Raw genomic sequence first — 26,948 nt, 5'->3', positions numbered from 1 at the left:
TTGTTTGCAAACCCTTCAGCTCCCACATTAAAACACGATCAGCCTTTTCAGCCAAACCGTTTGCTTAATTAACATCATCAAAGCTTCCCATTTTTCTCACAACGGAGCAGAACTCTACCCCACTGAATACAAGTGCATTTTGGCTTTTATAGATTCTGGATGCTCATTCGGATGTTGGTTGAGCATCATCGGCAACACCCCCAACACACACACACGATTCTGAAAAGCAGCCCATCTCTGTGGTGTGTTGGAAGTACATGTCAGGGTTAAAATGGCAGCTCTGTCTTAAGGACTTTGAAGACCTCCGCCAAATCTCCCTGAACTAAGCGTTTGCTTCAGGCAAGAAGAAGAGATTATTTTATTCCGACCTTGTATGACACATGAGCGATTCTGTGTTGAAGCACTAGACTGTAGCATTTGTCAGAATAAAGTGGGACAACCCAGGTAAGAAGGGATGGAGCCAGAAACAAATGTTTAAACTCTGAAATGCAGACTTAGCATTGATAGGTAGCTGTAAATCTCCCACAAGGCTTTGAGGTGCACACTAATCTCGCATCCAGTACTTTTGAGTCAACCATGAATTTGTTCTCAGACACTGGCAACCACTTTGTTCAAAATCTGCATTTCAGAAACCACAGGCTTATACACTCACCTAAAGGATTATTAGGAACACCATACTAATACTGTGTTTGACCCCCTTTCGCCTTCAGAACTGCCTTAATTCTACGTGGCATTGATTCAACAAGGTGCTGAAAGCATTCTTTAGAAATGTTGGCCCATATTGATAGGATAGCATCTTGCAGTTGATGGAGATTTGTGGGATGCACATCCAGGGCACGAAGCTCCCGTTCCACCACATCCCAAAGATGCTCTATTGGGTTGAGATTTGGTGACTGTGGGGGCCAGTTTAGTACAGTGAACTCATTGTCATGTTCAAGAAACCAATTTGAAATGATTCGACCTTTGTGACATGGTGCATTATCCTGCTGGAAGTAGCCATCAGAGGATGGGTACATGGTGGTCATAAAGGGATGGACATGGTCAGAAACAATGCTCAGGTAGGCCGTGGCATTTAAACGATGCCCAATTGGCACTAAGGGGCCTAAAGTGTGCCAAGAAAACATCCCCCACACCATTACACCACCACCACCAGCCTGCACAGTGGTAACAAGGCATGATGGATCCATGATCCTGTTTACGCCAAATTCTGACTCTACCATCTGAATGTCTCAACAGAAATCGAGACTCATCAGACCAGGCAACATTTTTCCAGTCTTCAACTGTCCAATTTTGGTGAGCTTGTGCAAATTGTAGCCTCTTTTTCCTATTTGTAGTGGAGATGAGTGGTACCCGGTGGGGTCTTCTGCTGTTGTAGCCCATCTGCCTCAAGGTTGTACATGTTGTGGCTTCACAAATGCTTTGCTGCATACCTCGGTTGTAACGAGTGGTTATTTCAGTCAAAGTTGCTCTTCTATCAGCTTGAATCAGTCGGCCCATTCTCCTCTGACCTCTAGCATCAACAAGGCATTTTCGCCCACAGGACTGCCGCATACTGGATGTTTTTCCCTTTTCACACCATTCTTTGTAAACCCTAGAAATGGTTGTGCGTGAAAATCCCAGTAACTGAGCAGATTGTGAAATACTCAGACCGGCCCGTCTGGCACCAACAGCCATGCCACGCTCAAAATTGCTTAAATCACCTTTCTTTCCCATTCAGACATTCAGTTTGGAGTTCAGGAGATTGTCTTGACCAGGACCACACCCCTAAATGCATTGAAGCAACTGCCATGTGATTGGTTGGTTAGATAATTGCATTAATGAGAAATTGAACAGGTGTTCCTAATAATCCTTTAGGTGAGTGTAGAAGTGTTAAAACAATTTTATTTCTCATTCACATTGAAAACAGTTTGACATATCTTGTAACACAATATATATATATATATATATATATATATATATATATATATATATACACACACACACACTTTTTTTTGGTATTTTAATTTTTTCATTTATTTTGATTGTTTGTATACATGCAGTATATATAAAACCCAGGCATTAAACTCTGCTCGTGCTCATACTGGACCTTGATTGCTCAAATCTCCAGAACTGTAGAAATACAAATAAGTGAAGAAATGTAAAACAAACTGTAACGCAGAGGAGTTTCCTACAGGGTTGAGTCCACATTCACTTTGGTAGTAGTTTTGACTGTACGGTTTTCAATAAGTACACTTGGGAGCCCCTCGATATAAATAAAGCTACAGTTTGTGTTCACGGCCCAGTCCTGTTAGTGGCATGTTATTCTAATCATGTGAATAAATATTGTTCTAGTTTTTGTGTTTGACTAGGACCAGTGAAGAATAGACATCTAATTGACAGGGCCTCCACACACACAGCTGACTCGTTTGAAGAAGCTTAAAACCTCAGTTTAGCACATTTGAATCCCACAAAAAAGACATCCAAATGATCCAATTACCAATCCACACAGCTCTAGTTCAGAGTCAGTTTTAAACTAGGCTCCTCAATAAACACCTCATTGAGTTCTCATGTTCCGAAAAGCAGTCACTCCCACAAAACTCTTAATATTCCTCCATTAAAACAGTGGCATATTTCAGAGTTTCACAAGCGGCCATGCCAGTTCAGTTGCGTTCTGTATCAGATCATTAGTCCCTCACATTCAAATAACACCAGTAAACATCCTCAACCTCATCCTCAACTTAACTGTATCTAATCGATTTCCATGGAGCAGCTTCCACAACATGTTTGAGAGTTATACTAACATAATGCACAACTAGACATCAAAGAAGGGATTTTATGAATCGGATATTCTGTAATTCTTTCCTATATATAATTTGCCCTAAAGTTTTGCATTGGGAGAAGTGTCATATAATCAACGACAGCAGAGGGCAGGTTTGAGACTTCTAAGCACACACATTTCATTGAAGACAAATCCCAGGCTAAACTGTGAATGGACCTGTGTGAATCTGACTGCAGACAGTGGCTTTTCATCACTGAGCCACAGATTCTTTATGCTAAGAAATACAATCTTTATCATCTGTAATTTTTATAATACATACACACATATTTACATACATTACTGTAAAATGACTGGATTTACTGTCTAAGGTTATTCCCCATTATTATCTGCCTATAAGCAACTGTAGTCCATAGTCTAATCTGAACAACAATATTCAATGGAAAAAACAGCCATAAAATCATAAAATAATATTGTTTGGAAGTTGGGAATGCTATAATTGACACAAACTGCTATACTTGTTTACCAAACATTTGTCATAATTATATTGTCATAATTCAGTCCTGTAATGGGAAATCAGAAAGAGGAAGCACATACTATAGCACTAAATATTTATGATTCCTATTTTAAAACATCCTCAATTTGACTCCCACATTGGGATACCTCAAGGTTGAGCCACAGGATAAAAGCAGTATATTCCAGGATCCCCAATCTGCCATTACTCTAAAATATATGTATCTTTTATCTAGACTTACAACATTATTCACACCTACTGGTGTTCTTTCCTGGCCTAGTTTACAGTCCAAATGTTTTCAGGTGAAGGCACACAAATCCCTTTCCCATATGGAAACTAATGCTAGACAAACTCAGTAGTTGGAAAATATACCAGCATTACATTTATGAAGTCTACAATAGCTGAAAATATGGACTATGTATGGTTATATTTCATATTTATGATTATCCACTTATTAAATGATTTGTTTTCTCTCGATTGGATACAGTACAGTGTTTAAAACAGAAAGTACATACTAGGATCCAACTTTGATCAAATTGTGTTTAGCACAATTAAAACATTAAAAAAAAGACACCCAGTTTGTCTGCGCAGCTTTTTATCTACTTTAGATCTCCAAGAAATTGGATTCAGTGACACTGGTCAGTATCGATATCGAAGGAAGGATGTAGTAGGAGCAGCAATGAGTTGGCAGGGAGATTTTTTTAATTTATTTCATTAACAACAATGGGAGTATTTACTTTGAGAGTCTGCTAAAGAGCATACAGCATATAAAGGGTCAAAGAAAACGAATAAAGTGCTATCTAACCCAAATGTAGTCTGGCCAGGTTGTGCGCTGGCATGCTGTTGAATCCCTTGCTCGTCTCTCTCTTTCCCTCTCACCCCATCGCCCTGTGTTCAGGGGTAAGACACAGAGCTGTCAAACTCCAGGGAGTCATTTTCTAGCGTTCCATAGCTGTTCATCTTCTTCAGCTTGAGCTGGTCAGGGCTGCTGGGCACCAGGGGCTGGATGACTGGTTCTTTGGAGGAGAACATCTGGCTGATCTCCACAAAGGTCTTGTTCTTGGTCTCGGGGATGATGAAGTAGACGTAGCCCGCCACCGTTAGACAGATGCCACAGAACACTAGGTAGCAAAAGGCCCCCGCCGACATCTACATTAGAGAGGGGGCAAACAGTCTGAAACTTAGGGGACAACCCAGGAAAGCGCACTATAAGACCTCTCAAGGACATTTTGATTAATTCCACTAGATGGCACTGCACAGTCTAGACTACAAAATGAGAACTGCTAGTGCTGTGTAATAAGGTTTAACCTCTTTATAAAATATGTAATATGGCAGGTTTTGTTAACAGTTAAATGACCCAAACAAAGCATATTTATACTATACGACAAAAAAACTGTAATATATATTACAGTACAACTTTTAACCTGAACAAAATATTTGGTATGATGTCACAAAGAAGAAAAACGTGGTTGTGTGAATGCAATAAAAACAAACTTACACAAATACTTGGCACGTATTATTTTGTATTAATCTGAGTATGTTCAGAAAATTAATGTTTGTCCCTTTATTATAGGAGACAAATTGCACAATCTGTTTTTTTGTTCCTATTCTACCCACATTTCCATGCTATGTATTAAATCAAAATGGCTCATCTGACTGGAGGCCTCTTTTCGATTAACTATGTCTGGTGAGGCAGGAAACTATCCTGAAAGCAAAGGGGAAGCATTGTGCTTTAGAGTCATGACATACTGCCTCGTCTACTGTCCCCACAACCAATCACAATGATCTTTTATCTGTCTAGAAGCATGGCACAGAATAGTATTTTAAAAGGGGATAGATGGCAAGCGGGATAATAAACAGTGATGTAAACAACCTCTTTAAAATAAACAGCAACCACATTTTCATAGCACTGCACCTGGAGCAAACTTTGCCTTGGGAATTGAAACTTGCTGATTCCTAAGAACTAGGTACAAACAACTTAAATATGAATTACAGCCCTTCTGCCTACCAGTCCTAAAATCTCTAGAAAGGAAAAGAAAAAAGCTTGGATTTAAAGCTTGGTAGGTCTACCTGCATATAAGTTTATACAGAAAGAAAACAACTACTCATCAACTATCAGTCTGCTGGTGAAAAACACCACAGCTCAGCCAATCTGAGCTTTGAGGAACAGTTCTCACCTGCAGGAAGGGGAAGACGAAGCCCACAGTGAAGTTGGAGATCCAGTTGAGGGAGCCACCCACCGTGTAGGCTGCAGGCCGGTGCGACTGCTTGAACAGCTCTGCCGTCATCAGGAACGGGACACCGGCTGCACAGAGTGGCCAGAGACAGACAGCCTCAACCCAGGGAGCAGAAACACTGAGCAAACATTGCCCCGTTTGATTTTAAAACTGGAGAGTACAAAGCCTCCATTTTTGCTTTTTGTGGTGTTGGAAAACATTTGCAAATCTCACTGGCTGGAGCTGCAGTGTCTCCTGTTTTATAAGAATACAGTGGGCACATTTGTAGTCATTGAAAAAACTGAAATACATGAAAGCATTTTTCTGGAATGGAGAGGGTTTTCCTGAATAACGGAGAGACATGCCTGTATCACACTGCATACATAGCAGAGACATGAACTTCAAACATACATCATACTGGAATATATAAAGATAAATATATAGGAAACATAATGCATCTATGAAAAACATGCACTGTTACACTACATTTCAGAAAGATTATACATGAATTCATCAGTGAACAGGAATAAAATAATAATAATAATAATAAAAACAGCTTAATGAGGTTCTTGTTTTCTCTGTATGCTGAAAGTATGGATGGTTCCAATGCTTAACTTCTAATCCCTTTTGGTTACAACTGAAAAATAAGCAGATACGAGGTGTTTTTTCAAACCTAATGAGTTTAGGAACAAGCGAAGCTGCCACTTCATTATTTGTGCATGATAATTGAGAGACAAAGCTTAATGTAGTCAAATTTATAAGGAACCCAGTCCGATATTCATTGTTCATGCAGGATTTTGTCTTAAAAAGTCATATTCATCATTGTTTATGAACAATGAGCCATAAAAATCCTAATTAAAGATGTAATTACAGCGATAGAAATTCTCGACTGAGAATGAATTATAGATTTGTTGGAGGGTCTGATAATACATCAATTGTGTAAACCACTCAGGCTCCCATTTATCATTTTTACAACAGAGCTAATGCACTTCAGCTAGTCTTTAATTTCCAACTTTTTCCCCCATAGGAAATGTTTAAAACGGCAGATTTTGCTTCTGGATAGAGAAAGTATTTGATGTAATTTGTCCTCCAAAACTTGGAAAAAGGGAGAGCCCTAATCCTAGCCAACAATGGAGCCGGACTTCAGCCCCTCAGGTCATTGGTAAACCAATGATGGCTGGGTGACAAGTATGCCTTTTTTGGACTAAACTAATTTTATACAACATGGCAAAGACAGAAAAGCTTCATGAGAAATACTCTGTTCTCGATCTCCTGCAGACTTTTAGAAATCACATTGACGGAAACAGAAAATAGTTTAACCCAGCTATAAAGCAGAATAAATTGGCCTAAAAATAAAGAAAAATACCTTCTTTCATGCCCAAATAACTGGCTTGTCATTCCTTCTGAAATGGGCATTGCCTCGTGTCATGCTGTGTGTCTATTCATTGAGTAGAAGACTCAACACCTCTTATTAACTACTGGAGCTGTATGAATGGGCTCAGCACATCAGAACCAGCTGTTGTTCTGCCATTATAATGATGGATATCAACATCAAACAGTGATGACAACAGAACGGATTAGTTAAAACAGGCTTTCTGTACAGAATTGTATTGTCCCACACATTTTGGGATTCTCTCATCGTAATAAAGCCAGATACCATTTCCAGTGCAGGGTAAGGTGTTCCCAATCTCAGAATGTGTCACCTACCTGGGCCAATGCAGAACCCTGCGATGATTCCCACCACACAGGCCACACTGACGTACCGCATGAAGGAAACACGGCTCTGGGAACAGGGGAAACAAAGAAAAACACTAAGTAACAAACTTCTAAAAATAATAATGATACTACTAATACAATTTAAAACAATAGAATGCATGGCTCTCTCTCTAAGCTGCACACCAGTTGTCATAAACATGACCCACTGGAACATAATGTAGGTGTACTTGGAAGAGATCCTTTTATGATGTCTCCTTTTGTCTATTTCTGCAGTGTCTGGGATGGGTCCATCACCTTGGACACATAACTGTGCACCAAACTGAAGTATTGATTCTTTAAGATTACCATTATTATGAAAAGGATGCCCATTCTTCAAACTGGTACCTCCCTAGAGTACAGCCTCTAATCTTAGAGCCACAATTGGGTTACTCTTTACAGGGGAAGATCAAATGGTGTGATGATTCCACATGAAATGAGCTTCTCCAAACAACAGCGAAGGATATTAAATAAAATGGTGTCACTTAGTTGAGACAGAGAAGCTAGGTTTTGGCAGTGACTGCACAGCAACTGTTGTTTATTGTTGTCGTTCCCCCACTGTCTCCGTAAATTGCTTTGGCTAAGGAAATCTGCTCAATGAGCTATTTTGATGATGTAAAGGCAACAGTCTTCCCATCTTACAGAAACATACCTGTAAGACCAGAGAAAGCGTGATCCCTGCACAACAGATTCCCATGAAGCTGAATCCACCAATCATGAGTGGCCGTCTCCCGAGCCGCTCAATGGTGAAGCACTGTGGGATAGGAGGAGCAGGTCACAACATTAGACTGGAAATCCCAGGACAGACGCCATCCTGTCCTGTTTATCTAACACCAATGACGATGTAACCTCACAAGTGTTCAATCCTCATCTCTGAAGAAACACGTGATCTGAAGTCATTTGTGCATGGAAAACCTGCATTGGCTCCAACAATTAAACACAAGTGGTTACACATATGAGTGTGGGATAGGCATGCTTTCCCATTTGATTCTTATCTAAAAGGAGACATCTTACGGTTAGTACTGGAATGGAATTGGGAATTTCCATGTAGCCATTGGATACACAGAAACGTCTGTCCGATGATAACAAGAAAACAAGTTGCATTTTCTCTTAAACTATTTTTCTAATGGAATCAGAAAATGAAAAAAAAGAAAAAGTAAGAATGGAAAACCAAAAGCAATGTGATGACTTAAAGGAAGCAAAAAGTTGACAGCAGAACGAATCGCTGTAATTTTATAACCAATCTCCCAGCCTCCTTGGGGTGCCGTTTACCTGCCCACTGAGGGCCAATCGACACTGACAGAGCTATGAGTTCTCATGACTAACTGCAGGGCCGCTACTTTATCCTTTCCTAACGCAGCGCTAAACACCAGCTAACAAACACACACTCCCGGGGTCTGACAAAGAAGGGAAGAAAAAGAAAATATAGACTGCTCCTCAAGCTTGTTTATGAGAGAGAGGCAGTTTGTGTGTGTGTGTGGCGGGGGGGCATTCACTCCTGGGATGAAACGAGACACATAACTCTCCCTAATAGTTGTCTAATCTAATTCAGGGCTGTATAGCTTTGGCCAGCAAGTCCACAAAGTGCAATACACAGAGGATGGGGTGCACTGCATTAAACAGTGCCCATACAGGCCTACATGTCTCTCTGTGACAGTTCTGGAGAATCATATTTATATATGTCTCTTGTTACATTCTGTTTAAATACCACTTTTGAGGTCGGTCTCCGGTTATTGAAGGGCTGCAAAGTTTTAGATTAACCGCAGACCTCGATGAGGCGCCTGGATCGATAAGTTAGGATTGCAAAGGGCTGAACGGCCACCTGTCCTTTATAGCTTCTCCCACCGTCTAATATTTGTATTTGAAATTACAGCTTTATTTCTTCTCAAAACCCCAAGCCTTGTATTATACCTTTTAACAATCTTTCCAAGGTTTTAGGTTTTAGGTGAAAAAGCAAAGATAAAAAATAAGTTCAAACATACAGTTCTACAGTGGGCCACAACTTCAATTAGAATAGACCCCATTCTCAATTAAATTCTCTGTCAGTATTGCAGGTAATGGTTTGGTAAAAGACAGGCCAACTTGGCCAAGATGCAGCATCCTTGCTCCACACTCACCCCTATGAGACCCGCAATGACCTCTATAGCTCCCGTTCCCACCGTTGTGTATTGGATCTGGGGTTTGGCAATCCCGGCGTTCTCAAAAATGGTGTTGGTGTAGAACCAGATCTGAAACGGGACCCAATGCAAATGAACAGTAAAAGCAGCTGCCTTCTCAGCTTAAACAATCCCCCCCCACATTATTCACCAGAAAAGATGCCCACAACACATGACCATCCATAATCCACCATCTAAAGCCACGTTCTCCAAATTAAATAATTATGCATTTCAGGCCTAAAGCATCCAGTTAATTGCCTTTGGCCCGGCTGCCCAGTGTCTTACCGCGTCAATGCCGGACAGCTGCATGCCGATGTTGATGACGATGATGGAGAGGACCTGCCAGCGCACGGAGGAGTCCAGCAGCAGTCTGGGCACAGAGAGCGTCTCCACGGTGGACAGAGAGCGCTGCTCCTCCTGCATTTCCTCAACCTCCGCCTGGATGTTACACTTGGCCCGGTACCACTTTAGGGCTGCAGTGGGGTGACACACACCACACTGAAAAGTGGACTGCAACATCAGGAAGCACTGTCCATCTAACTGTCTCCATTAACAATACAATACATAAATAAATGCTGTAATGGAACAGGAGTAGTAGAAAATGGTTTCTGTATCGGATGGGTGGGGGGTTGTGGATCACCATAAATGTTAAACATATTTCCATAACATTTTTCTTGCCAAGACCTGATTGTTACAGCTCTGTTGTAAGAGAGCATTACCAAAGAAACAGCAAAATGGCACAAATGGAGTATTTTTTTTTTTTTTTTATATTAATGGAAAGATTTTACAATTCCATCCCCACACTCATTTAAAAGCTTAATTCGCTTAACAGCCAGAGAATGTATTGCTCAATGGGTTTGCACAATGATTTATTACAAAGTCAATTAAGAGTCTCGTTTCATTTTTTCCCCCTCCTTTCTCCCAGCATTACTGAGCTGTTACCAGACTTACTCCACAATGATTGTTGAGGTCGACCGATTTTAAAGCCACTAGTAAAGCCTATTGTGGAGATAGCTTGGAACAATACCAATTACATTTAGTGCTACGACCTTGGTGAAGAACTGAAAGTCATAATTAAAAAATAAAATTAAACTAGAAAAATGCAGATTTTGTTATTTTCTTAGCATGAAAAAAACAGGAACCCTAGTTTCAAATCACAGCATGACAACCATATGAAATGCATATTAATTATACAATGATTAATTAAACATTACCCATGAAAAATATTTTAAGGGGTGGTTTTGCATTATCCCTGTTATTGCTTAACTCTGTATGGACTGTGCACCTCAGGACATCTCTATATTTGCTGTAAGGATTGCAAAATTAGGGGAACTTTACTTCCTCCTGCAAGCTCTCCAACAATGTTATTTATCATGCAGTTGTACATAAATTACAGTGAATACCCAGCCTTAAAAAAAATCCTTTTTCAATCAGTAATACAGGCTAAATAAATGCAAACCACGATGGATCAATACAGTGGTTCAATCACTGCACTCATTTGAATCAACAGCTGTCAGTGAAATATGAAATGATGGATTGAACTTATCTCAAAGGACTTGAAACAGACTTTTAAGTAAACCTTGAACATAATGCAAACTTAGGGCTCTCTCCTCAGCTGGCCCGTACCTGTGATGGTGGCATGGACGTTACGTTTCTCAATCAGGAGGTAGCGAGGGCTCTCCGGGAACCAGGGCAGCAGCAGCAACTGGATGAAGGTGGGCACCACCACGAGCGAGAGGAACAGGGGCCAGTGCTCTTCCTGTAAAGACACCCAGGGCCTAGTCACACCTTTGCTCTAACAGTATATTGAAAATGCAACCTGCTGAGTGGCTTGAAAGTTTATACAGTTAGGGTAAAGCTGAAGAGAACAAAAGCCACCGTAAGGATGGAGAAGTTGCATTAGATAAATCAGGGACCTGCAGGGAGGAGTGTCCTAGACTCACCTTCCCCAGCAGCTCATGGAGACCCAAGATCTGAGCCAGGAAGACCCCAACGCAGATGAAGATGCTGGGCATGAGACCCAGGAAGCCGCGCAGATTCTTCGGGGCAATCTCTCCCAAGTACATGGGCACCACACTGAGAGCAATCCCTACACAGAACACAAACATTTCATTCAAGCCACTTCCGCAAACAACCTCTGAAACTTTCGAATAAAAGTGAACATAGTGCTGCTGTAGTTTGATGTCTGCCCGGGGCTTTCTGAAGACAAAAACATTCTAACAAACTTGCATATGGACGTTGCTTATGTCGATGGCCTTCCAGAGAGGTGATAGTACCTGAGTGTATCCCAGTGATGAAGCGCCCTATGATCACCATCTCTGGGGATCCGCAGATCCGACTGAATCCCATCAGAGCCCCAGAAATGAACACCAGCACCGTGGACTTCACCAAAGTCCCTTTCCTGCAAAAAGAATCCGTCAGCAGGGAACACACACTGTATAAACACTACTTACTGGCTTTTGACCGCAGTGTACTAGTTAGTCAAGGGTGAGAGTCTAGTTCTGGACAGGAACTGCATTGTTTATGGTTTATTTTATTTTTGAGCTCACCTCCCAAACCTGGTGACCAGAGTGCCCACCAGCAAGGAGCCCACCAGCCCTCCGATGGCGAACACAGACACCGTTAACGAGTACATCAGCGTCAGGGACTCCTGATTTAGGCCTGTGTTGTTGCGACTCACAGCCGAGCGGTTGTAGAAGTCTTTAATGTACTAGAAGAAAGGTAAATCAAAGGACAAGTCGATTAAACTTCACTGGCAAGCCGAAATCCAGACAGAAATACATTAGACAGTTAATGCAGTAAAATAAAAAGTTAGACAATAAGCAGTGTCTTTTTATGGGCAGGGAAGGGTACTTTTCTGTATCTATATGGCTAGCTGGAACCTTCATCAAAGAACATTAAATCGATGCTTTCATGAGTGTGATAAGCGATACACTCTTGGGTTTGCCCCTGTATTAGGAGAGGATTTTTCATTACAATCTGCTGACTCAGAGAGAATTACTTGCACCCCATGCGAACACCAGTCCCCTCCCCCAATATTTGTCTTTCTTTATGTCAGAGATAAATACATTATCTTTGACATGGGCATGCTTCAGATCCTTCTCCAAGATTACAGGAATGCATGCATGCAAATGAACGCAAAACTAAAAAAAGAGAAATGAAAAACAATCAATGCATTCCTGAGCAAACCTAATAGGCAAGAACTGTATGGATTACATGAATACATTCAGAGATGGCATTTGAGTCACTAAGCAAAGATTAATTTTACATCAATATTGTACAATCATATTAAAGAAAGAGAAAGGTGGAAAAAAAAGACATGCTAATATATATATATATATATATATTAATGATTTAGGACACTTTTCGTGCTTAATAAGACTCCTCAGTGGAAGCCGATGTCAGAAGTAGGAAACAGATAAAATGCACTTGTACAATAGTAGCTGGAAGTCTTTTATAAAGATGTGATTTAAAATTGTATATCATTTAATAGATTATATCTTTAGTACCACACTGCTGTGGAAAGGAGGATGAACACTGCCAGCGTTCAGTCCATAGATGTGTATTAGAAGGCATGCTTCTCTCCTCTCATGTCAAAGAAAATGGCGTAATGGAGCCGAAGATTTGTCAGGGGTGGGTCCAGTGCGTGTGACTCCAGCGTTTCTCCCAGGATACGGATAATCTAATTCCGCGACGTTGTTCTTTTTATACATGTTGCTAATTCAGTTAGGATGAATCAGCATAGTGACTATAACATGTGCCACTAAGACTTCAAATTACCAATAGACTGTGAGAAACTATAGGCAGCTAAACAATACTGCTCTTGTTGGTTCAGGTAGGAGCATGCATCCTATTACTCGTTTTCTAGGATTTATTTTTCTTCTACAATGAGGAGCGATTCCAGTAAAAGTGATGGCGAAAGGACTTTCTAATTATGATACGGAGCCATCCAAAGGCCAACAACACTGTGCTGAGAGGAAAAGCGAGGAGTGTAAAAAAGGAGTGCAAATGAGAAAACCATGAGAAGAGAGAGCTAAACCCCATTTCTGGCCGACAACCCCCCTTGGAAAACAGACACAAAATGAACTCTGATGATGACACTGCCTAACACATAATATACAGACAGGTGACAAATTAAAGGAAAAACCTGAAAAATGAGTGGAGGAACATAATGAATACAGATGCCTCCAAACAGGTGTATTGCATGACACAATTAAGCAATTAACATCCTATCATGCTCTGTGGCATGCATATAAATGTTGAGCAGGCCTAGACGACCTCGATTTTGGATCAAGATGGCAAGAGGAAAAGATCTACGTGACTTTGAAAGAGGGGTCATTATTGGGGCACAAATGGCAGGAGCTTCAGTCGCAAAGACTGCTCAACTGGCTTGTGTTCTCAATAAGTGGATGAGTGCATGTGTGGTGACACCAAGAGAATAGTACTGCTGACCCCTACAGTGAGGGGGTCCGGAGCCTCAGCCTTTTTTCCCTCTTAATTCTTAGTGTAATTGTGCATTTACATGAGAAATACGAAACAATAACAGAGCAAAATAGAGCATATATAGTAGTATGAAATGACTTCAGTAAAAAGGAAACAGAAAGCAGAGGCAATGTACTGCTTATTACTCATTAAGGGTCTAAATGGCTTTTACAAAACAAGACATTAGTGGGTGGATTAATTAGACATTTGCATAAAACTGCGCTCATTAACAGGATTGTAATAGTGAGGAGAAACCTTCTGTACACAACTTCATTCAGAATCAAAGAAATCAAAGCTCATTCGAGTCAGTGAGCAAAACAACATTGACCAAACTGCTCACTTAATGAGTTTCTGGGCAGCTCAGTTAAAAGTGAAAAAAGTCAGGATATAGTACACACCCTATTTATACAGTGCTGCTCGAATATAAGTCATTGCTTATTTTAGGAGACAGTACAACACAATCATTATAACTTACCTCAGCAGGGGAATTGACCACAGCCAGGTTATAGCCATAGAGCATCGAGGAGCCAAACGAGGTGAGCAGGGCCACAGCAAGCAGGGAGGAGGTCAGGTGCTGAAAACAGAGGGGGAAGTCCAGTCATTCTGTGGTCTTTCCATGGCTTTACTGTCACAAACAGCACATGGGCCGAGGAAAAACTCACAGATTATAAAAATTCCAGCACACTACAGTGCAACTGAAGCTGCTTTAGCATTTGCACACATTTTGGTGCACCTGCTGTTGCATACAATTCATATATTTACTTAGTTTTGAAAATAAATACATCACTCAATACATAAACCAATTGGTTACCAAATCAAGAAACAACACAGGGATATCTAACAATGTGGTCTTGTTAAACCAAAGCTATAACAACCACCTTATAACTGTCCTGTCTGCATCACTGACCTCCCTCTCCTAAAAGTGACAGAAAATGTTGCACAACAAGACAAAGATGACCAAAAACAAATCATTCATATAAGTGCAGCTGAAGTGAGATTTATCATTAAAGAAAATTAAAGGCTCCTGATACCCATTAAGATTTCTACAAGCAATAGTCCCAGCCTACCAAAAAAAGCCTGGGTGAGGCCTCATCCCTTTACAACTGCCAACCCGATAAACACTGGCTGAACCATCCAAGAGCTTACAGTCAAGTGCTTGCTTCTACCATATACCACAAAATTACATTCAAATTAAAGGAGGACTGTGACAGTTTGCAACTGAGACGTCCCCAGACTCACATCACAGAGCATTTGCTCAGCCTCAAACATCCTTAACCTTTAATAAAATGTGAAGAAAAAATTAAAAAGGAATAAAACCCCAAATGGAATAACATTAATGATTCAACTATTTAAGTCGACACTGTCCCCTTTGTGTGGTTACTGAAGCACTAACAGCTTTCATTCATTTATATAAGTTTGAACAAAGACCTTTCCATATCACTTCAACATCAGTTAATAAACAAGTCTTCAGCAGCTGTTGATTTTTTACATTTTATTACATTTTTTAAATTTCACAAAACATTTCTGACTTGGCCAGTTGTCCTACTTCTCACATGTTCTGTTGTATACTTTCAAATGGATTCAATCATGTTTTCATATTAAAAGAGGTTTTAATTATTTTGTAACAAAGAACAGTATTCTAGTCAAATCCCTGCATTCCTAACCAACAATTTAAGAGTTTAGCAATCAGCATGAAATCACAAAAATAAAATACAAATGCCACAATACATTAGCCTTTCAATTCACAAAGAACATTAATATACTCACCTCTTGAAAAATTTCCATTTCCTTTAAAATACTAGACAACTCTTCAGAAATTCGTGCTCCACTCTACAGATCCATGGCAGGGAGTAACTAGCACCGTACATGACCACAGACTCTGTCCTGTAGTCAGTCTTGAAATGTAAATTTAAACGGGAATGCTTAAGGTAGCTCCGTAATAGCTTAAAAAGAGATGGTCCATTGTGCTGCCGAACATTTGTATAATCTAATTTGGCTGCGGAGACCAGGCACATAAAATTGTCAGTTGTTTTCTATTAGTGTTTCTAACACTTTTACAGAAGGGAGCGCTGATCAGAAAAAAAATTGTATGTCTTCCAGTTTTTGAATCCAGTCTGCACACTTATATTGGAGGAGGACAGCAAACGGAATGAGTGAGCACCAGCGTTTTGTCCATATTGAGGCATTTTGAGTTGCACTTTGTTCTAAAAGTCGAAAAAAATGTATAAAATGGAATCCTGATATTAAAAGTCATTAGGAGTCAAAGTCATTGGACAGCACTTTAAGGCAACTGGAGAGACCTCCTCACATCAAACTTGGGACTCAATTGCTTCCAAATGAAGAGACAATGAAAGTAAAGGAGACCAACCACATTGCCTGCCTTCCTGCTTCTCTCAGATCAGTGGTGGAATGAAGATCGGAAAGCAAAGGAAGAGTGAAATCTTGGAAAAACCTGTTGGGTGCTCATTTAAACCTTAAACTTCAAATGTTCTTTCCCACAGAATTGTCTAATTTAATCCCACATTAAAGATTCCTGCTTGTCCTAAATGATAAACTGATGTGGATAATATAATTTTAAAATTGACTGAAGGACAGAAAATTGATAATTAATTCTGAACCAGAGTTCCTCAACTTCCTCAAAATTGCTTCAATTAAAGCCTACTGTAGTCAGTCACATGGATGACATAAAAAGGGAAGAAAATGATATTGCTTAACTCTGTCAGGACGAACAGGATATTTCTTTCCAATTTATCTTAGAGGGGCTTCACAGGGCTGTGCTGAAAGGTGAGTGATGACAGCCTTCATGTCCACTTTCTTTAAAAATGTAAAAGAAATAGAGGAAAGAAAAATCATATAAATAACATCATCAAAAGAGTTTAGAGTGGACTGGTGTTGGAATTAAATGGTTTGGGATGGAAGACAAAAACATCTCAAATTACTTCAGGCTTGCAAAGAATAAAAACACACTCAGCTGTAAATCAGAAGCAAACAGAAACAAATTGCTAATAAATGGTTTCAAACAATAACATATTCTGTCAGTGTTATTTTCTATTGCTATTTGATATTTCGACAGAGTTTGTGCAATTGCTGCAAATTAAGTATTAGGCCAAAGATATGTACCATCCTTTTTGGCAGGAAACATTACTGTGCCAGCAGTTTTGGAGATTAGAGTAGATTCAATTGTTATTTGTTCACTGCTAACAATATGATATTGAGTGGGGGAATAGACACAAAAAGTGATTGGACTGCTGCACATTTTTAATAATCAAGTGGCAGTCAGGGCTCTGTGGTAGACACAAGGGCACAAAAGCAGCAAACCCAAAATGGACTGGTACTATGTAAGACAATGCACGTATACATTATCTGCAGAAAGCTGGACTGCACTAGATTATAACATACCAGTGCACTGAGGGCACACAAAACACAGTATATTGGTGACAGCAACAAATAACTCAGCTCGACTTCTCTTATTGCCAAGCAGACTACTGCCACAGGTGATCCGGAAGGTCCTGTCACAATCGGATCAAATAGTAGATCAAACTGCAAATTAATGTGTAGGATATAAATCACCTGCTGTGACTATAAATGGGAGTTTACAGGCAGCTTTACAGTCAACCAGTTAAAAGGGGTTGCTGGTTGCCTTGAACTCCTCGTATAATGAAACGGAATGGCAGCATGGATAAAACAAATCCACACAGTGAAATGGGAAAAACACTGACCGACCAGTGCACTGAAATACTCATTCCGCATTTATCTCGGTGTGTTTTATAAGGACGTGTGTGCTTAAAGCTCTGACTGCCACTCCCAGGAATAACTGAATGGAGGCTTTGCTTGTGCTCCAACTGAGAAAAAAAGATTAATAAAAAATAAATACAGATTTTCCCAAGGCCGGGGGACAAATCAGGGCATACAGGAACATGAGCTGAAAACTTTGTTTAGATGGTTACATGGTTAGATATGGTTACTTATGCATGCACACATGAGACCGGACATTAAGACACTGTGGTCTTGTGACATGTAGTCAATCTTAGCTTCACCCTCGGAGAATGTCTTCATAGAGGGAGTTCACTGGTGGTCACCGATCAACTCTCTCCAGAACAGCTTTAATCCGATTGTGAAGATGGAGCAAAGAAATGCCCGCACTCCTTTTACATAATTCTGTGACTCAAACTGGATAATTCAAAATGATTTATCATTCCTACTGGGGCGTCATAAAACTACAGTATGCTGTTGTACTGTATTAAAATGCAGTTTCAGACTCTGTGGTCTTAATGCTGGGGTTTTAACAGGTAGCAAACACAAAATAAAAATAAAACTGGCCAGTATAGTCAGTCACTGATTTCCCTCTCAGATTCTGCATAGCATAGTCTAAAAATCAACTAGAAATTATAATAAAATAAATACTTTTGCCAGAACTTTAAAATGAATCATGGGTAAAGGGAACAGTTCAATGCTGACAAATGTCATGTTGCTGTCATTATGAAATGGACTTCTGGTGACCTGCAGGGATCACAATTGTGCCCAGAATTGCACTACATTATGCATAACAAAAATGTATTCATTCCCTTTCTATCACTCCATAACTAATAAAAATGTTAACTGATTAAAAGTCACTTTGTAGCTCAGTTATTATACATTTATTTTACATTTTTAACGTCCACCTTTGTTTGAATTATTGATTTTAACATTGCTGCCTGAAAACAAATAACCTACATCTCTTTTAATCAGACAGTGTTTACCCTTCTGGAATTGTAACTAAATTAAATCTGGAATGATGGGTACATTTTATGGAAACAAAAAATAATGAACTCAAATGTTGCACTCAAACATTTAGTACAATACTGTAGCTTTCCATTTCCACAGATTTTATAAAAAGAAAACTATGCTAGTGCAATATTAAATCACTACATTGTGTTGTAATCATAATTACACGGTCAATTTTCCACATAACATTATCAACACATCAGTGGTATACACTAAAGCTAGCCTTAAGACAGTAAATCCCATAGAATATTGCAAAGAAGTTTATAGAAGACAGGCTATCACTACTGAAGCTCAGCACTCTTGAGTTTTATCAGAATATCCTTCAATTGCAGCAACTGCTTGTGAGAAAAACCTAATACTTGGTCTCTGACAATGAGAGAGCTGGGGCATGGTGGCAGTAGAACAGGCCCCTGAAGGTGAGGAATGGGGACATATAACAACATAGAAGAAATGCAAAATGAAAACCAATACCTTGCTAACTTACATTCATCAATTTAATGGATTAAACTGTTTAATGCAAAACTTGAATAACAAATGAAGGATGCTGGACTGAATTGGACAATGATCTGTTATGAGTCCCCACGTAGTCTCCTCTGTTCCAGGGTGAAAAGGTTCAGTTCCCTCAGTCTCTCAGTAGGACATTCCCTTCAGACCTGGAATAAGTCTGGTTGCTCTCCTCTGAACTGCCTCTAGAGCAGCGATATCTTTCTTGAAGTGTGGAGCCCAGAACTGTCCGCAGTATTCCAGATGAGCTCTTAACAGTCTTAACATTACTTCCCTTGTTTTAAATTCTACACTTTTGACAATATACCCTAACATTTTGTTTGCCTTTTTATTGCTTCCCCACATTGTTTAGATGGAGAAAGTGAGGAGTCAACATAGACTCCTAGGTCTTTCTCATGCGTTACTTCATCTAGTTCTATTCCTCCCATAGTGTAATTATAGTGGACATTTTTGTTACCTGCATGTATTACCTTGCACTTGTCCACATTGAATTTCATTTGCCAGGTGTTGGCCCACAACTGAATATTATCTAAGTCCCTTTGAATAGCCTGTGCTGCAGAGATTGTATCTGCTGAGCCACCTATTTTAGTATCATCTGCAAATTTGACAAGTTTGCTAACTATCCCAGAGTCCAGATCATTAATATAGATTAGAAAAAGCAAAGGCCCTAATACTGATCCCTGTGAAACTCCATTAACAACCTCACTCCAGTTAGAAGAGACTCCTCTAATCGACACCCTCTGTTTCCTATACATCAACCAGTTCATAATCCATCTACTTACATTACCCTGAATGCCTACAGCTTCCAATTTGAGGATCAGTCTTTGGTGTGGAACCTTGTCAAAAGCTTTTTGAAAATCTAAGTATATCATATCATATGCTTTCACATGATCTACAGCTGCAGTTGCATGTTCAAAAAATTCTAATAAATTAGTAAGACATGATCTGCCTCGTCTAAACCCATGTTGACTATCTCCAAGAATATGGTTTTCATTAAGATGCTCCTCTATTTTCTGTCTAATAATTTTTTCCAACATTTTACAAGTGATGCAGGTGACACTGATTGGTCTGTAATTTCCTGGCTCAGTTTTGTCCCCTTTCTTGTGGATTGGTATGACATTTGCTGTCTTCCAGTCAGTTGGCACATCCCCTGTTCATTTGTGTCTTTCGGAATATTTGAGTTAGCGGCCTATAAATAATTTCCCTCATTTCTTTAAGTACTGTTGGAAATATCCCATCTGGCCCAGGTGATTTGTTGGTTTTTAATTCTGCTAGTCCCTTTAGTACCTCCTCCTCATTTATCCTGATCTCCCTTAGGATTTGACTGGACTGATTGTTAACCTGTGGCATGTTATCAGTTTTTTCTTTTGTAAAACCCTCTGTGAAATACTCATTTAGAACATTTGCCACATCTTGTTTGTTTTCCATGATACTTCCATTTTTGCCCTTTATCTGTTTCACTTCCTCCTTTATTGACCTTTTGCTGTTGTAGTATTGAAAAAAGCTCTTTGCATTAGTTTTAGCTCCAAGAGAAAACATGTTTCTTATGTTTTCCCTCTTTGCTTTCCTGAAGCCTTTCTTAAGATCTCTTTGCAGCTCAACATATTCTATGTATTTTGTTTCGTCTCCGTCCCTTTTGTATGCTCTATACAACATTTTCTTTCTCTTGATATTTTTTTGCATACCTCTATTAAACCATTTTGGCCACTGTTTTTTGGACTTCAATTTACTAAGTTTTGGTACAAATTTCTCCTGAGCCTCAAGTAGTATATTCTTAAAATATACCCATCCATTTTCAACTGAATCTGTATCCAGTGTGCTCCAGTCTACCTATTCTAAGTGCCGCCTCATACATTCAAGGTTTGCTTTTCTAAAATTGTAGACCATTGTTTTAGACTTGGTCCTTGTTTTTTTAAATCATGCCTCAAAGCTAACCATATTGTGATCACAGTTTGCCATTGGTTCTCTAACTAGTGTCTCTCTGACTCTATCTTGGTTATTTGAAAATATCAAATCAATGCATGTGCTCTTCCTGGTTGGTTCCCTGACAAATTAAGTTAGAAAGCAGTCATTTACCATCTCAACCATGTCTATTTCTGCTTCTGTAGGCCCCACTGGGCTGTCCCAGTCTATGTTTGGGAAACTGAAATCCTCCATTATAACAGCCACATCCTTGCTACATGAAGTCCTGATTACACTGTACAGTGCAACATCTTTCTGAATATCTGAGTTAGGTGGTCTTTAACACACTCCTACCACTAATCCTCCAGATCTCTTGTTCAAAAGTTTGACCCACAAAGATTGTTTCGTTACTAGGATCTAATTTGAGTTCTTCTGCCTCAATGTCATTTCTGACATATAATGCTACCCCACCAGCTCTCTCCTAAACTGTGTGTATCCTTTCAACTTGAATTCATCCCCATCATTTTCTATAAGCCAGGTTTCCATCACTCCTACAACATCATAGTCACCTGTCATTACTGTGGCTTCTAGTTCTAACATCTTGTTCCTTATACTCCTGGCATTGAGGTACAAACACTTCAGGACTTTCCTACCAGCAGTTTCCCTTGGTTTTCTTTCCTTAGTGAAACATCTCCCATTGTCAGAGCTCCCTGCCCCCCTGGTCCCTAGTTTAAAAGATTCTCAAGTACTCTGCACATACGCTCTCCCAATGCATTAGCCCCCCTTCTGTTTAGATGTAGACTGTTCGGTTTGTACAGGTCCCATCTATCCCAGAAGAAAGACCAATGCTCTATAAATCTAAACCCTTCTTCCCTACAACAAGATTTCAACCACGTGTTAAACTTTCTAATCTCTGCCTGTCTCCCTGGCCATGCACGAGTTACCAGAAATATTTCAGAGAAAACTACTGTGGAGGTTCTGCTCTTTAGTTTCGTTCCTAACTCTTTATATTTGTCTTGCGGAACCTCTGTCCTACCTTTTCCTATGTCATTGGTTCCAATGTGGACCATGACCAGTGGATTCCCCCCGGCTTTGGCCAGTAGCCCGTCTACTAGTTTAGGGAGATCTGCAACCTGAGCACCAGGCAGGCAAGATACCATGTGGGTCTCCTTGTCACTAGAACACACTTTGTGATCTACACCTCTAAGAATCAAGTCTCCTACTATAACTACCTCCATCTTCTGGGGGAAAAGTGGGCACCATGGTGCTCTGGTGCTCAACTACCTTCCTGTCACCCTCAGAGCTGTCACTGTCCAACTCGGTGTCCAGCAATTGGAACCTGTTGGGCATTTCTAGCTCTTGGGATGTCTGTATACATGGTCTGTATCACAGAGGAAACTTTCTATCAGTAACTACTGTCACTGCAGCTGGATCCAACTGGTTCATACAATAAGTAGTTTGGGTTTATAAGCTCATATTCGGCACTGTGCTATGACTGGACAGCAATTTTAGAGGAAGTCAAAAACAAGAATGCAGAATAACATGCTCTCACATTACATGCATTTCCTACAAACACTTCCGTCACTTGCATAATCAATCAAGGAAAAAATAGAAGATCTGGGCGACCTCTGCCTATAATCCCTCCAAAGTACATTTTACACGTGGTGTGTTTACAATTAATATTTTTATCCCAAGTCTACGTACATACATTTCAGTAAATGAAATGTTCGCTCACTGTGTTCAAATACATATTTTAACGAAGAGCCCTTAAATCACACATATAATGTATATCTGCCAGTGTTTCAGTTGAAGTTGAGTTAATTAAAAAAAAAGCTGGCAAAGGTACTTCTCTAAGTATGCTGATTGTTGCCATTAAAAAACAACATGTTTTATAATTTAGTTGATCTTGCTTATTCTGAATTTTTGCAGGTATATTTGGTGGCACTGAAGTATAGGCTACATATCCTTTGTGTTTGTTAACCTTTGGAATGCCATTTTGGGCTTAATTTTAACACAATGGGAGATCAAAACGAACAGTATATATATAAAATAAAATTTATATATAAAAAAAAGTAATTAAAAACATGTACATAGGCTACCATATTGAATCAATATTACTTCACGTAGTCAGTAAAACATATCATTAAAACTTACAATCAAACCTATCAATCTTTAACATATGAAAATTAGTCTGTGATTAGTCTGGGACTGGTTTGGGGGTAGTGTTGAAGTGAACTCTTAATGGGAACACTATGGGGATTTTACAATGAGGAAATGAATCCCCCGTTTTTTTAATTTTGCCCTGTGATTCATATCTTTTTTCCCCTCACGTTTCCCCCCATGGCTTCAATTTCCCCCATAAATGGGGGGTTCCCCCCAATCCGGCAACTCTGTTAAATAACTCCACACGAACACATCCGTTTCGACTTTTGACACAGACAGGCCCCCTTGATACCACCCCTCTGACATTGTTACATTTTTTAAGAAAAAATATTTTAAACAATGTATGTTTTTATGTATTTTAACGATATGTAACATCTGATGTGAAAAAGGGGGAAATGTTTTGCTAAATGGACAATGTCTAAATTAGGCTTAATGCTTTTATTGTAATCAATAAACTTTGTTTGATAAAATGTTTTTGTATATCATTAATTTGGTAAAGTTAATAGCAGTCATGTTGAATTTTAATAAGCGTAAATTGTAAAATTGTAGAAAATTGTAGACAGGCTTTGTCTTTTTCCCCCTACAGTTTGTATAACGTTAAGAGTATTGATAAATACAGTACTCTACAGTAGTGAAAGGCATTTAATACCCAATATTTGTAAGAGTTTATCATATTTTGTGACACATATACACATATTACACATAACTGGCGTTAAATTAAGTGAACATATATACATACATAACTCATTAAAACACTAGAATACATACTCAGTAGTATATGTCTTCTGAATTGTGGTACTGGATGCACAATACAAAAAAAATAAAGGGCAACCTACAATGAAGCCACAGAGTATACAGTTTGAAGACTAGGAACAAAACATCTCTAGTCCAGAATTTACTTATTTCATATATTTATTTATTAGGCAAGCTAGCAAATCCGAAGAGACTGACAATAAATTATACAAAAATAACTGTAGAGATTAAAATACTGTAATATCCCTCGGTGCAGAATAAGAAGTTACCGTTAAATAATTATAGATACCCTAGTAACAAACAACGTTGCTACAACGTTCAATTGTTACTTGGGTATACGTTTGCTGTGCATTTAAACTACACAAAAAATGTGAATCTTAAATATCTTAATTTATGTTCTCCATTTTTGCAATAACCCTAAAACCATATGCATGTTTCCTGCAAATAAAGCATTGCTGTCGCAAAGGATTTCAAATGCAAAATGTCATGAATGCATTATTTTCGAAACCTTTAGGAGAACAAAAGTAATTTAAAAGAAATCGAAGACAAAGTGTATTCAACTATAGGCATAAGTGAAATGAAAGATAAAAACAGACACATAAAACTAAAACTGCTGGAGCTACTGATGATTTGTTGGGAGCCGATTGGTATTTATTTGTAAATTCTTACACCTGTTAGACAACATATTCAGTGTTTGGGCAATGTTCTCTAAGGTAACTCTTTACCGAGACATAAAGGTTAAGGTGCACCACACTATCACAATCGTTAAATGAAGATTTTACTTGCACAAATCCAGTACATACGTTTTAAAGCAGAGAAATGCAATGGCTTTACGCATTTAGCAAAGCTGTACCAGTAAGCAACAAAAACTGCTTTAAGAAAAAGGCTTAACTTACCCCTGTAATTTTCCCATGCGACAATATCAACAGTTCTTCTGCCATTTATAAATCTGTTCATGAAAAGAGGTCCCCGGCCTCGATTAGAGTTAGTTTAATTCAAGACAAAGACTTCCAAAAAAAACTTTTATATACATCTATTCCACAACCAAAGGGGGCGGGATCACATGAGATTGACACAGATGAGAGCAAAGAGAGGTGCCTGCAGGGACCAGCTCTCCCACTCCACAGAGTCTCCTCCTAGCAGTAGCTGGCTGGTTGCCCTCGTCGTCCCTTCCGATTACCAAGTTGAAAGGCGAACTGAATCACATGATGGCAGGCAATGTGATTTTTGAGAGAGAAGGGGGTCAAATCAATTAGTTTAACTGAATTTGGAAGCCTTTACTCCGGTTAGTTAGACAGGGCTTCTGGAATTAGCAGAGGGGGGGAAATGTCTACCGGATTAACCCTATGTATACTTCATAAAGTAATACTTCTTATACAACCCAACTGTTTTTTAAACTAATATATATACTTAACATACAACTTTTTATGCATAAAGTATTACAAAGTTGTAAACATGTCATACAATGTTTGTTGCCTTCGGTGAACAGATACATCATATGGACTGATCATATTATAAAGTCGACACTGTACTATTAGAAACATCAGCTTTATCAATGATCTGAACTGAATAACCCTTAATGCTGGGCCAAGTACACATAATGTTAAGATAAGTACACAACTATTTTTGTTTATTACATCCATGCTTTCTTGTGCAACATTGAAAAACTGTTAAACGTATTTTAAAAACAAGATTATGCCATTACAAAACATGTACCCTACTCTGATTATAATCTACAACAGAAAATCCATTGCATTAACTTTCTTTGGAGAAAGCATCAGTGAACATTGATTAAAGTGTTTGCTTTTTCTCTAAAAACAAAGGGTTTTGTTACAGGAAAGAGCTCAAAACACAAAAGCCTGCTGAATCAATACATGTGTGTCAATTTGTGTCATATTCTCCTGCAAGAACATAGTTAACAAAAGCTAATCTGATATTGTGATCTACTACAGGGAAATCCATAACCCATAATTGGACACCCTTCCACAATCACTGACAGATTAAATAAACACCTCCAAGGTAATAAAGTCTCCAATCGTGGACTACCCAGTGTTATTCTGTGTATGGTAGTCCAGGTCCAGTGTTTTACAGTTCTAGTTGAATCTGGCGCAAATAGTTTCAAAGACGTAGTTTGTATCATCTGAAGTTTCCTGGTATGCTGTATCACTGCTGCACGTGATTATCATTTTCATGTAATTGTATTCTGGAAGGCACTGCATGTTTTAGACAATCTTTGCAACACATAAACTAATCTAAACAGACTACAGTAACATCACACACAAAGGGACAAATCAACAGGCAAAAATTAAGTGGTATTTTTTCATTTTACAAATGCAGTTTTCCTTTTCCCACCTTTATAAAAAAACTATACAGTTCTGGCATTTTGTTCCTTATGCCACAAGGTAAGGAATGCAAAGATCACATTTCTCTCTTATATACTGAGTGCTGCTGGGTTAACACTCTTGGGCCATCACCCCCTCCCAGCTTAGAGGTTAAATTGAGATTTTCTCCATTCATTTTCTGTGATCATCAGCTGTGTTCAGATGACCCTTGAGGGGAAATCTAGCCAGCTTTGTGCTGATCGCCTTTACACCACATTACCTTGTTATCAAAAATGCTTAATATTTCCAGCGTACAAAAAACTTTAAATGTTATCTTGTTGTCATGGGATGCTCCTTCCCTTAAATTCACTCCCAGAGTTCATTTTTCTACTTTTTAATATGCATTGGATACTTGGAAGAGACTTGAACCCATTTTGAGATTAAATCACCTCTTGTAGAAATACATTAAGTGCATTAGATTACTTCATTGCCCAATATAAGCACACTAAGAATCCTACCATGACAGTGTGTATAATTGAAACAGCAGCCAACTCATTCTGACTCCATGCCATATTTCAAGCTGCTAGAGGTCCGACTTACCAGAATCACGCGTTTCAACCATATCACGTACTTCACATGTGACGGTTAAGTAACAATCTAACATGT

At 39.1% G+C, this 26,948-nt stretch overlaps 1 protein-coding gene across 2 annotated transcripts; it reads right to left on the bottom strand.

The window, feature by feature from the left end:
- Positions 1-1,956: 1,956 nt before the first annotated feature.
- On the bottom strand, positions 1,957-25,127 carry slc2a15a (solute carrier family 2 member 15a). Of its 2 annotated transcripts, none has more exons than XM_066693896.1 (12): positions 24,858-25,127; positions 14,351-14,449; positions 11,943-12,103; positions 11,670-11,794; positions 11,337-11,482; positions 11,020-11,152; positions 9,679-9,866; positions 9,355-9,465; positions 7,890-7,991; positions 7,193-7,268; positions 5,447-5,574; positions 1,957-4,418 (listed from the first exon to the last, which is right to left on the bottom strand). In XM_066693896.1, exons 1-12 carry the CDS (start codon positions 24,900-24,902, stop codon positions 4,164-4,166), a joined length of 1,569 nt encoding a protein of 522 aa, XP_066549993.1. In that variant the 5' UTR covers positions 24,903-25,127; the 3' UTR covers positions 1,957-4,163. The 2 variants fall into 2 exon arrangements, with proteins under 2 accessions (XP_066549993.1, XP_066549994.1); XM_066693897.1 differs by lacking the exon at positions 24,858-25,127 and adding an exon at positions 15,643-16,674.
- Between the last annotated feature and the right edge of the window lie 1,821 nt (positions 25,128-26,948).

Source organism: Amia ocellicauda, chromosome 20 (genome assembly GCF_036373705.1).
Source record: "Amia ocellicauda isolate fAmiCal2 chromosome 20, fAmiCal2.hap1, whole genome shotgun sequence".
In the NCBI taxonomy this organism is placed as follows: Eukaryota; Metazoa; Chordata; class Actinopteri; order Amiiformes; family Amiidae; genus Amia; species Amia ocellicauda.
The sequence above is the reverse complement of the archived record's forward strand: the minus strand, read 5'-3'. Positions and strand labels throughout refer to the sequence as shown.

Bases quoted from the DNA above. Each gene is read 5' to 3' on its own strand.
- slc2a15a (XM_066693896.1), bottom strand. From the start codon at position 24,902: ATGGCAGAAGAACTGTTGATATTGTCGCATGGGAAAATTACAGGG. The intron at 9,466-9,678 runs GTAAGACACTGG...GTCCCGTTTCAG, and splicing joins AGCTGTCCGGCATTGACGCG to ATCTGGTTCTACACCAACAC. The intron at 7,269-7,889 runs GTATGTTTCTGT...CCCTGTTCCCAG, and splicing joins CGCTTTCTCTGGTCTTACAG to AGCCGTGTTTCCTTCATGCG.